Below are 12,778 nucleotides of genomic sequence, written 5' to 3' on the forward strand. Positions count from 1 at the left end.
CTAAACTTCCGTTTACAGTTATTTTTAACTTTTCTTTAACGCACGAAATATCAATCGTTTTCAACAATGCAATAACAAGGCTCCTTCTACGTAGTATATTCCTTTGTAATCTGTGGTGAATAAGGAGATCTAACTTCGAGTAGGCAAAGCTAGAGAGTCAAGTTCCTCGTACAGACAATATTCAAGAAAATTTTCCATGGAACTCCTAGTAAATATCCAGTATGAAATACACCTTTTACATCATATGTTGTAGAAAGCAGTTTTTCGGCATTTGAGAATTCTGACAAACGATAAAACGTTCATATCAAAGAATCTTTTTAAATATTTTGTTGTTTAGTGCCATTTCAGAAAGTGAACTTATTCCTTTGTTTGCGGTATTTAGCAGCGTAAAAATTACAGAAAACACAATAACTCAGAATATTTCTTTCTCAATGTGGTTCTAGGAAAGTTAAATGAAAGTATTTTGTTATTCAGTGTAGCTACAGAGAGTGAAAATATTCTTTTGTTTATGCTATTCAGTAACGTAAAAAGCAACAGAAACACAATAACTCAAAATATTTTCTTCCTTAGTATGAATCTAGAAAAATGATGTTTGTGCTTTTTCCAAGATTTCAAATATTGGAAACTTTATATAAGGTTCATTGTAGATTTAAACAGGCTACAAAGTTCTAAATTCAAGTTGAGGGAAGTTTTATTAATACTTTTACTTCGTACAAGACTGGTCAGCTTAAAGTTTACTAAACTAGTGTTAAAAGATAAATTTCGAAGTGTGCAACAACTAAAAAACTGCTAAAATATAATCAAATGTACTAAAATGCCCTTTTCTGCAATGTAAAAAGTAAAATCCAAACTACATTTTTGGAAACCATCCTAATTTGAACCTTTTGGAACCTGAAAATCCGAAGCCTAGTTATATCTTTATGAAATGAATATCCCATAATATCCCATAAGAAGAATTAATCCATCAAACATAAATGATGACATCTCTTTCTTTCAAATTTTGAATTAAAGTTTATCCACTACAACTTAAGGTTAATATTAGAAAGAGTCACAATCAAGGTCAAAATATGCAAAGATCGTTTTTTTCTACTACTTCTACTGAGAGACAATCATCATTAAATTCACTTTATTACCGAATGAACCGAGTCCCATTATTCTATGAGTCAAAACTAAATTTTATATAAATGGATTTACATATCAATTTATCAAAATACATTTAAAGAACACAATAAATTAAATATTACTATCATTTTTACTTCTTCGTACTGGTATATATGACCTAAACAGAGAGGTGTTTAAATTTGACCTGGAATTGGATTTTAATAATTTTGCTTTTAAATAAATGATAAATGCGTGCCATTATTGTGAGTTTGGCAACAGTGACCTAAAGAGATGTCACTTTTCTCGCTGAATTGCATTGTCACGTCAATTCCCGCATTCCAAAAAGAAAATAGCAAATAAAAATGTGCGTCAGTTTCCCTGTATTAATGGTATACAATTTTTGTGAAAAGAAGGCGTGATAGGAATGAAATTCATCAGACACTGAAAGTTCAATTTGATGAGTATTAACTATCCCGTTCATCACGGTTTTAGTAGTGTAAAATGTTTAAAGTCAGCAAATACGTCGAAATCGAAACACATACAACACGGCCGGTAAGTGCTGTGAATGCACTGCCTATTGTCGTTAAATAGATTATCTGTAAGATAAAATGTACCGCTTAAAACTTACGGGGTCAAGTTCATAAAACTTATGGCTCATGCCGAAATATAGTACGATTTGTTCTGTTTGATCTATTATCTTAAGGCAGCTAGCTCTCTCTCTCTCTCTCTCTCTCTAAGTGAGGACCAGTTTATTAGTTAGCATGTTCTATAGAGCACAAAACTCTTGTTTCTTTTGAAAGCAAATTTATTATGTATTTTGAAAATACGTTAATAGCAATATTTTTGAAGGAAAATTAATTAAAATTCATTTAATTTTAAATTGCTGTTAATGGAAGGAATAGCATATTACTTTCTCTTCATAATAAAGCTATTAATAGAATAATAAATATCATAAAATATCAGTCCTGAGAGGGAAAATAAAAGAAGCTTACTTATGTAATTTACAAACTATTTTGAGATTCCTAACTACTGTGTATGAAATTCATTACGATTTCATTTTTCTGTCTTTTCAGGAGTAATGTTCAAAGTGAAGAGAATTATTCGGGGACTTTTCGAGGACCATTTGTAGTCCGCGGACTACAGTTAAATGTTGTCTTAGGATATTAAAAGTTTATAACCTCCGCTTTTGTTCTTGTTCTTTTACCGACACATATGGAATATATGACAATATATGAACGTGGTTACAAGTATATAGTTGAAATTTTCTTTTGATAAAATTACCTTCTTATTAAAACACGTGTCACTTGCCTCTTTTTTATAAAAAATATTAAAACAGTTAATATATATATATATATATATATATATATATATATAATATTTTGGATTTAAATACAAAAAATGTAAAATTTACGACGTAACGTGTTGTCACATGTGTTAGATTTGGGAAAAAATTATTGGTCTCTTTTCAACTTGATCCAGACGAAACGAAAATTTATGGTTGACAAAATTGATCCTGCATAAAAGTTATTCATATTAGAGTTATTAGCAGTTATCTAATTACATTTAAAATGACAATTTAGATTTAATTTATTACCCTTTTTTCTTTTCAAGTTTTGAGGTATACATGAAACTAGTATTTTCAAGCCTTTTGTAATCCTGATTTATCATTATGATACAAGTACAGAACTGAAACCTGATTTTGGAAATTTACTTTAGTTACAAGCCAGTGACAAACTTATTCAGCTCTTCAACTGAATAAAAATAACATACGATTCGCACGAAACACGAACTTAACCAGAGTTCTATAATAGTTAGAATCTTACTGTTTTTTTCCACACAACTTTTTACTGCATTATTTGCAATAACGGCAAGAATTCAAAATATATCTAAGTAGAAAAATAAAAATACTACGAAGCATTACTATTATAAAAATTAGAAAAAAACGAAAGTAAATATTAATTGATCTGCCATTAGTGATACCTTCTTATGCACAATCACTTTTTTCTGTCAGATAAAACTACTGAAGAAGATAGTAAAAAGTATGAGTTATACTTTTACATACAACACAGATAGCTCTTTCCTTATATTTTCCCTTTCATATTATGGATGTAAGAATATTTTTATGTCTTATTCTGAATTTATCATATCTTACTTGTGTCGTGCTGATGCTTCCTCCAGCTTCTGAGTAAGGGAATGACATTCGTCTTTGAGTTTATCCATCAGTTGGTTCTGTGACTGAATCATGCCTTCTAGCTCAGCAACAGTTTGTGCTGAAATTGGATTTACACATAATCTCATTTCTCTTTCTTCAGGCTTGATTTTTTTTATGTTTAAATGTCATCATTTTGATGCACATTGAAAAGAAAATCTGAACCCACATTATCTTGTAACAAGCAAAAATCTGATTGTGTTACTCACCACATTGTCACCGCAGTGTTATAAGAAGCAGGTGACAAGTGTTTTTGGCACTAATGGCAAAGCATTATTCAACTACTGACCAAAATAAAAGCTACAGTAAAAATCTTTCAAAAGAGGTAAAATATATTTTCTTATTTAATATTAGAAACAATAAAATAATACCAAATAATGTTCAAATAATAAAAAAATAAGGCCACATACATGCACAAACCACAAGTTCTAGTAAAACGAAAGTTCAAAGTACTTTGTCTAAATATAGAATAAATGTAAGCAAGTTTCTACCAGACTATGAAAGATTTATACGCCTGATTTCTTCATGGTAATAATTTTCGAAAGACTGCCAATACCATAAATATTTTGAGAAACTTATTTAAGACATGTATGATTCTTCCATAAGTTTAGGGAAAGGGAAAGGGTATTTAGCAGAGTAATGAGGACAGATATAGTATTTTACTTCTCGACTTGTCTACGATAAAACTGACTACATGTAATAAAAATAACGGAACTATACATTATACAGTCAGTTCAAAATGTTTTCATTTTAAAGAAATCTATGTACCTGGCATACCCTACAGCTTCAATCAGTACGAGATCGCAGAAACTTCTATTTATGTTAATTAATTACAACACCACTAGTGTGAACTCACAACTAGTATATAGTATTGTTTTAAAAAAAATCAAGTCAGTCTGAAATTATTTACTTTTAAACGTTTTTACGATAGGAACTCAACTTTTGAAGCCAACCAAACAACATCGCCCAAAACAGTTGCAATCATCTATATAAGGTCATCATAAATTCTGAAAATTCTTAAATAATACAAGCTGTCATTATAGTCACCGAATTGATATATAAATGTTATTAATTAACATACTGGACATAATATTATCGAATGCAGAAGGAAAAGGCTATATTCAGATTATAACAAGGAACGCGTACGTTCTTGTACACAGTAATGATAAAATTACTAAAGGATTACGGTGAATATCTAGTGTTTGTACCATTCAAAAATGTTAATGTATTGTGGATTTTCTGGCTGTGCTATGAGTCGTAAAAGTGACATGACCGAAAGAGGAACTACTGCTTTTAGCTGAGAGCATGGTTATAGCACAGAAGAGATGGTTGCAACTCCTGGAGGTCCTCGTCTACAACAAGCAATATCGATTTACAGTGACAGAGGTATTGACACAATCGATTTCAACAGAGGATTATAGTGATAGTAAGTGGATACTCACAAATCAAAGTCCTAGATGTTTGAGGCAACTAGTAATTACTGAATGTGTCTAGATTTATCACGGACTGCTCCATACCAATGACGAATTCTGTCAAATTGTATTAGAACGATTCCTTAGGGAAGCACTACATGAATTCACAATTTTCAACTGTGTAGTCCAGGGGTGTTCAAGGTTATAACTACTAGAAGGAAAGGAAGCAGACAATCTGACATTCCAAAACACATCGTCATTCATGATTGAACAGTGGAAATGTTAAGTCTGATAAATCCAACTTCGGTTACATTCGAACAATGACCGTCTTTGGGGAAGACTAGGAGTTTTAAAAATGTAGAATGTGTCTGGAAAGTTGTACAAACTAGAAGTTAAAGTGTCATGTTTGTTAGTGCTGAAACTGGACTCGAGTACAATAGCATGAGATTTGTGGATTCTGTGAATTGGTGAATAATGAAGCTATTTGTACAGATTCTGAATGACGAAAAATATATTGTGGATTTACAGCGTCAAGAAGACAACTGCATTAGAATGTCTTGTTTGGATTGATTGAATTGAAGAGCACCTGAAAGGCGAGATACATTTCATTTGACATATAAATTCACTGGACTTCAAAGTTATTAGCTCCAAATTTGGCTTACTATGAAGCATAAGTTAATCAAAGAGAAAGCTAACTTGATACCTGATTCAAAGTCATACTGAAGGAACAGCCAAGAAAATCTAGATTGCCATTAAAGTAGGTAGTGATATAACTTCATATATAAGATAAAGTAAGCATTTCATAGATTTTGTCCCTATGCTTATAATGAAGTTCATGTTATATTCCGAATAATCATTTTAAAGTGGCACATAGGATTTATCTGAAGTAAGATGTACAACTACTTTTTTGAAGAACTCCGGTACTTTATCTACCATTCAATGTTATCAGAAAAAGCGCAAATTATCACTAGTGACATTTATAATATCGACGATAAATTAGGTCGAACAATAATAAACTCTTATTTATCATTTTTTTTCTTTTTTCTTCCCTTTTATTTCGGATCAATTTTATTATAAGTAAAATGGAAGTCACGAATACTTTTATCTGTATTTTAAAAGTTTTGAACACAAACACGTAAATACATGAGCGAATAATGATGCTTGACGGACCATGTGAATTTTGCAGTGGTACGAATGGCTTTCAGAAGTAAAAATAACCACAATTATATTGAACATAATACGACAATCAGAAGAACATGTACGTTAGCTTTACAAAAAACATGAGTGAAAATACATGTAAGTTACAACAAGAAAAATATCAATACTGATAGCAAAGCCGCATTTAAGTGAATTTAACATCTTGTGAAAGAAGAAATAGAAAAAAAAATATGTATGAATCGTGAAAGAAGAGCAAAGTATGGTAAGAAAAGAATAAACTTGTAGCCAGCGCTGTCAGGTGTTGCAACAGATGCAGATAGTAGGTAAAGAAAGAAAAAATGTAACATAACCTTAATGCACTCACCATGTTTGGCTTCCATATCTTGGATCATTGAGGATAATTCTTGTTCACGATTATCTGAAAGTGCGGATGATTTCAATGGACTACTAGCAGATTGGCTCTTTGAAGGACTATCGTGGGAAAATTTGGCAAGAGTGACCTACAGAAGGAGTAAAACAACATCTGTTACGAAAAACTGAACTCCTATGATTGCAAACAAAATTACATAACAATTATATAGAACTATTAATTACTGGACTTCATACTCGGAATATTTAACCATAATCATAAGCTCAACTTAACATGATAATTAAATTAGTTAAAAACAGTTATACTTAATGAAAACAAAATTTACTAGTACAGAAACAAGAAAATTAATTCTGTAATTTTTCATTACAAATTGCAAATTAATATAGATTGAAGAAAATGAAAGTTGTACCAGACGAAATGTAATATATATCAAATACAAAAATTAAGAATAACGAACTAATCTAAAATATACAAGCAATAAAATATCAAATGCTAATATTGAGAGATATATAAGATATTAAAGGCTAATAAAAGTGTTGTGATTTAAAGCCACTAGTAAATTAAAGAGAAATAAAGATTTATGAAAATGATATAAAGAATGAAATCTCATGACAAATTGTTTTTATTTATCTGGCATGTATGATTCAATTTAAAATTGTTACATTCAACTGCACAAAAATATTCCCCTAAACACAGAAATATGTTTTAACTCTATTTTTTTCTCTTCCTCCAAATCTTGAGCTTTTCCTATTCGCAAATTAGAAAAGTTTCTACACTTTTCAATATTTGAACTTGCGTTCCCAATGACCCCGCATATAACGAAGCATAGAGTGTATAGACATGTGCAAAATAATAATATGTTTGTAGTAGTTATGTAATCCATCAGTGAATGTGTAAAGATATATTATTCAGACATGTCTGCTTTATGTAGACAATTTGAGCACAAAGGTAGCTATGACAGCTCGAAACGTAGGACGTTTGGAGAGAATGCAGTAAGTGTAAGAAAAACCTCGTGGAGAACAACTAACCATCAACGATCATATATTGAAATATATCGAAGTTAGACTTGTCAGGAACTTCCATCGGGTAAGCAATCCTTTCATCTGATTGCACTTACATCAAGGTAGCTGTGAAATGGGGTAAAGTGTGGTAGCTGTCCAAATGGATGCCCCATGGACTGAGACCAGACAACAAATTTTCAGTATCCACTCCTCTCTATTATTCCCATCACAATATAGACTTTTTCTGCATGGAGTTTTAACGTACTGAGAGATAGGTGTTATACAAAAGTTCCAAGCGATCATAAAATATTAGAAGTGAACACCACGGGAACTGGCACCACAGACATCTAAGCTCCACTTGCACCCAAAGAAGTTATTTTTCTGTTATTGGTGGATAGGGGTTGGAATTGTCCACTATAAGGTGCAACCCGATAATCAAACGGTCAACATGGATTTGTACTATGGCCAGCTACAAAACGCTGCGGATATACTCCGATAAGGGCAGCCTGCATTGATCAACGGAATAGTCACTCTTCATTTCCAGGGTAATGTTCGCTCTCACATAGCACGGATGATCCTGGAGAAGATTAAAAAAAAAAAAAAAATGTATGGGATGGAAATTATTAACTCACCCTCCATATTTTCCAAACATTTTACCAATCGTACCAACCGATTATTACTTTTCTCTGGTCTCTGATAACTATATGATAAACAGAAGAATCAGAAATAGGAATGATTAGGACAATGTCGCCTTCGCTTGCATAAACGCTTCATTCTATCGGAAGGTACTGAAATGCCTACGTCTCGTTGGCGAAAGGTTCTATGTAGATTACGCAGGCAATTACTTCCAATGATCAAATCTGTTTTCGTCAAAGTAAGCCTTCTATCTTCCACATGTGCATCAACTTTTTGATTAGCTGATACTAAGTGAATCTGGAATTTTATTGTTTCTTCTTTCAACTATTACAAATTCTTATCCTTTGCATTGTAACTTTCCTGTCCCAGTATAGGGAACAACAGGAAATAAAAGGTTTATCTTTTATTGTTCCAACTCTTGAAAATAAACGAAAATAAAGGTAATTTGTTAGGTTCACACACAGATAAAGTGACGTGGAAATCCATCTTGCAGTTTTCATCCTCCTCAAACATTGGGAAAATTATATAAGACCTAGTTCTAATTTTTATCGAGGTCTCTAGTTGTGTACGTGTTACCTCTCTTCGAGCAGGCAGAGCTGGATTACAGAATCACGTTACCGGCTCCGATTTTTCATAATGTTCATAAACAATTTTAACCTCACACAGTTTTCATTTATAAAAAGGCTACTTATCAAAAATTTGAAGAAAAAATCTAAGGACAGAAAACGGTAAAATGTGAAGGAAAGTGAAAAAAAATCAAAAGAAAAGATGAAAGAGGGAAATTACATTGATTTAAAAACACACTGAAAATAATAATAATAATAATAAAACTTTTATTCTTATGAAATTGATGATATAATCGTAATGATAATGATAAAGATGAGTTGTCAAAGAAAAATGTGGAATAGCGTATTAATTGTCAATCATTCTCAATTATATCTATTTCTCATTTTGTGAGGTAAAATTTGGAAAAGTTGGAAAAAGAGACAGAATGGAACTCACCTGGCTAATAATGTTGCTCCTAAATCTTTACACCACCATTCGCACTTTAACTTTCACATCCTGCGGTTGTTGCTGTGCCGCATAATCAGCAAAAAAGGAACCATTCTATCACTTTTTCCAATTTAAAACTTTTATTTAGACATTCATATATGAATATAAATCTTGGAAAACCCAAACTAAACAGAATTGTTCAAAATATTCGTACAAATTTTGGAAAATGAGTTCTATTAATCACTGGAACAAAAGTATTCATTGCGATGGGTCGATAAACTTTTCACTTAGAAGCCAGAACCTTTGGAAAAAAACTCGACAACGATTTAAGAAACAGCGGATGTACTAGCTTTGGGCTTGTTCGGCAATTCAAACTAACTTAACAATTATTAAGGACGTCTAACAGTTTTATATACGACTGCGGATACAACACGATATTTTAAGGAACGTTTCCCATTGCTCTTAGCGCAACTCAAGTTACAATCATGGAATCTAAAGCTCTTATTAAATTGTATTGCATGTCGCATGTATTCAGGTTAGTATGGAAAACGGAAGTCTGAAAGGACTAGCTGTCCTCTTCACGACAATGAATAATTACTTGCTCCACTCATCACCATAAACTAAATAGGTAGTCATTTCAGTCTAAACTAACTTTAAAATATTTATAAAAGTAACTAAAAATGCTATTATACTTATATTTTGCACGAATATTTTCACGGAAAACCCTGATTACTAAATAAAAATAAAAGTAATATAACAAACGGAAGACTGAAACTGTGGATTCCTCTATGGAGTTTTATTCTATAGGGTAATCATTACAAATGGAATGCACTATGTAAAGATCTTTGTTCAATTGCGCAATTCAAATCCCTAAACGAACATTACGCAAGGTAATCGTGAAAGACGACAGAACTGAAAAACTGATATATTATTTCTTCCTTTCTAAAGGAACAATATCATTTGGGAATAGTTTATGCAATGCCTATTTATCGAATAGTTTGGCACTGAATAAATCATGTGGGAATGATTTCTGTTACCCGTAGAACAAAATCTAGACTCGTAAAACATTCACTGGAACAAGATCATAGAATTTCCTTTGAAAATACGTCAATCAGCAGATTCATGCATGTGAAGAGAACAGAGAAACAGAACACAGTTATACTGAGAGGAAGAAACGGAATTGAGTGACAAAATAAGATATGGAATATTATGTCACAATTATTTTGATTATTTGCACAATTTATGATTTTTAAATTAGGCTGAACATCGAAATAAAAATTCATGTTACCTAATAATTATAATTAAAACTGAAAATTACAATGGGACAAAGCTGTACTAGAATATTTCACATTATTTGAACTCTGGAAATGGAACTCATATATATATGTCTACAGGCGCGGATCCAGGGGGGGCTATAGCCCCCTAGATAAAATGGGCTTCAATCCTGCTTTACACTAGATACAGCTGCAAACTATGGTTTAACCCCTCCCTTGATCATATCCTAAATCCGCCACTGTATATCTATATATATTATAAATAGATCCCTGAAAAATACATTAACATATCATTCCCCCTTGCTTAATAACTAAGATGCACTAGTCCATTCCATTTATTTTCAAGTAGTCGCTTTTCCAATTTGTCACCGAAAATATCAAAACCTCTAGCTTCTAAACGAACTGATTTTCAATTCCCGTTTATTAGATTCTTTTGTTCCACTAATGTTCAGAATCATTTCCCGAAATTTTTCATGAATATTTCGAATTTTCTCCTGTAAGTGTTATTGTTACCAGCGAAATTACCTTGGTTCAGTCAGTATAAACATTTTTTTTTTTTTTTTTTTTTTAAATTTACTTATTACGGCTTGGATTCATGCAGTATAAAGGTTGTGAAAAGTACGTCCGAATAGGATGATGTAGCAACCATCATTACTATATACTGGCTAGCATATTTACTCCTTAATCAGCAAATTTATTTTTAATATTTTTCCTACGGACTAGTTCTTCGGAACTGAGTTAATAAAAAGAAAGTTAAAAAAGACTGTGATAAAATGACCAAGCAATGTTACACATTTTAACTCTATATTATTAGAAATTGATGTAACAAAGTTTACTTCGGCTTACTATTAGAACTTAAAAATGTGTTTTGAAATATTAAAAACCTTTGTAAAAAAATAAAGTGAAAGAGAAAATAAATACTTACCATTAAATAAAAGAAACGAACATATTTTTTGAAAATTGGATAAAAAGAGAGATAAAAACAAGAAATATTTTAACATATCTATTGAAGCTATTACTATCTTTGTGTTTTCAGAATTTAAAAAATCCTTTTCCAACACAAAGCATCACAGAATTTGATAAAATATGTTTATCTACGTTTGAATGGAATCGAAATGTAGCTTTAATCTTTCATTGTTTTAGTTTCATTGGAGAAAACATTCAGATTCAGTTGTCATTGTTTTGTAATAATGATACATGTAAACAATACTGAAAGAACATTATATAAGTGCGGGTAAGAAACGTTACACATACAGAGGAATTTGAAATTGTTTTAATTCAAATTACATAAAGTTTATTACTTACTCGTGGGCGGTAAGCTAATGAGAATAGGGCCTTATTGGGCACTGAATCTGTGACCACGGACAGTACGGGCAAGTATCCCAACCAACCACTGTCACTAAGAAGTTCTATTCTACACAAAATATTGAGACATGTTGTTGATAAAATTCTTACGAAAAACAGTAAAATCATCGATGTAACAAATTTATCTTCTGGAAAGTCATCGTTAAATTACAAAAATACATTTGCAAAACACTTATGATTGCGGTTACTATTTAGTAATACGTTAATTTTATTTCTACATCGTACTCGCGTAATAGTGTCAGTTGTCTGTACCTCTCTTTCCAAGGATGCCACTTGCTCTGTAAGACGCAAGCATTCCTGACGGCTTCGTAAGAGATCTGCATCTGCTCGGTCAACTCGTTGTCTGAGAGCAGAAACTTCGGCTTGCAATCGCGCAGCCTCTTGGTGTCCATCTCGTTCTACACGTTCAACAGATAAGCGCGTGGCTGCCAACTCTTGTTCGAGTGATCCCTTTTGACTTAACAATTGGTTCACCTCACTCTGCAACTGGGCTGGCAATTTAAAGACAGTAGTTTAATGAATCAGTACAATTACATGTCATATATTCTTACAGTTGTACAAGTAAACCAGTAAACAAAACAAAGGAATTGAAGATTTGTCATTACAAATAAAAACTTAAAAAATACATATTAACCGACTTCCATAAAAGCGCAGAAAGCAGAACGAAATAATAATAATAAAGCGCTTAAAACTAGAAAATAATTCATTACTCTTATCTCATAATAATAATACTAATAATAAAAAGGTCTGCCAAGCCAAACAAATTAGTGACTAATATAAAATTATTTTGGATGATAACTCCATGCGGAATTAATTTGTTTGACTTAGCACAGACTTCAAAAATTCTTTATAGATAATAATAATAAATTATTTTCTGGTTTAAAATGCATTATTATTATTTTCTGCTTTTTAGCAGGGACATAGCTCAATTAAGGCTACAAGACTCAGCCTATTCAAATATTCATACATCAGTCTCAAATAATGCTTTTACACATTGATACAATGAGTTTTATTAAAGTTGATTTATTTTATAATGCGCTGTTTAAACATCAAACGAGTACTAAAAGATTTTGAAGTAGAGTTCCTGAAACATCGCATTCATAGGCTATTTTCCTCTAGCTTTCAGTCATTCCAACGGAATCAAGTCGAGTAAGCGGTAATAGTTACTCACCCATCGCTCTGTAGACGAAAAATATTTAAGGAATACACAAATTCAACACGATGCAACGAAAGTGGACGAATGCTGACGAAGGCTAAGG

The 12,778-nt window shown here is 31.8% G+C and overlaps 1 protein-coding gene across 8 annotated transcripts in view; it reads right to left on the minus strand.

Moving 5' to 3' along the window:
* The window catches only part of LOC145660520 (serologically defined colon cancer antigen 8 homolog), a 540,216-nt gene that overhangs the window by 34,648 nt on the left and 492,790 nt on the right, over positions 1-12,778 (minus strand). For 6 of the 8 annotated variants that reach the window (XR_014126817.1, XM_081725693.1, XM_081725692.1 and 3 more), the window contains exons 8-10: positions 11,772-12,010; positions 6,245-6,380; positions 3,254-3,371 (exon numbers count right to left, since the gene is read on the minus strand). Coding sequence is in view for 6 of the 8 variants with exons in the window: in XM_081725693.1 (XP_081581819.1) it covers positions 3,254-3,371; positions 6,245-6,380; positions 11,772-12,010 (493 nt within the window). In the remaining 2 variants the exon portion in view is untranslated. The remainder of the gene's footprint in view (positions 1-3,253; positions 3,372-6,244; positions 6,381-11,771; positions 12,011-12,778) is intronic. The other 2 variants (XR_014126818.1, XM_081725697.1) reach the window with 1 other exon arrangement.

Source organism: Thermobia domestica, chromosome 9 (assembly GCF_964235325.1).
Source record: "Thermobia domestica chromosome 9, izTheDome1.hap1.1, whole genome shotgun sequence".
NCBI lineage: Eukaryota > Metazoa > Arthropoda > Insecta > Zygentoma > Lepismatidae > Thermobia > Thermobia domestica.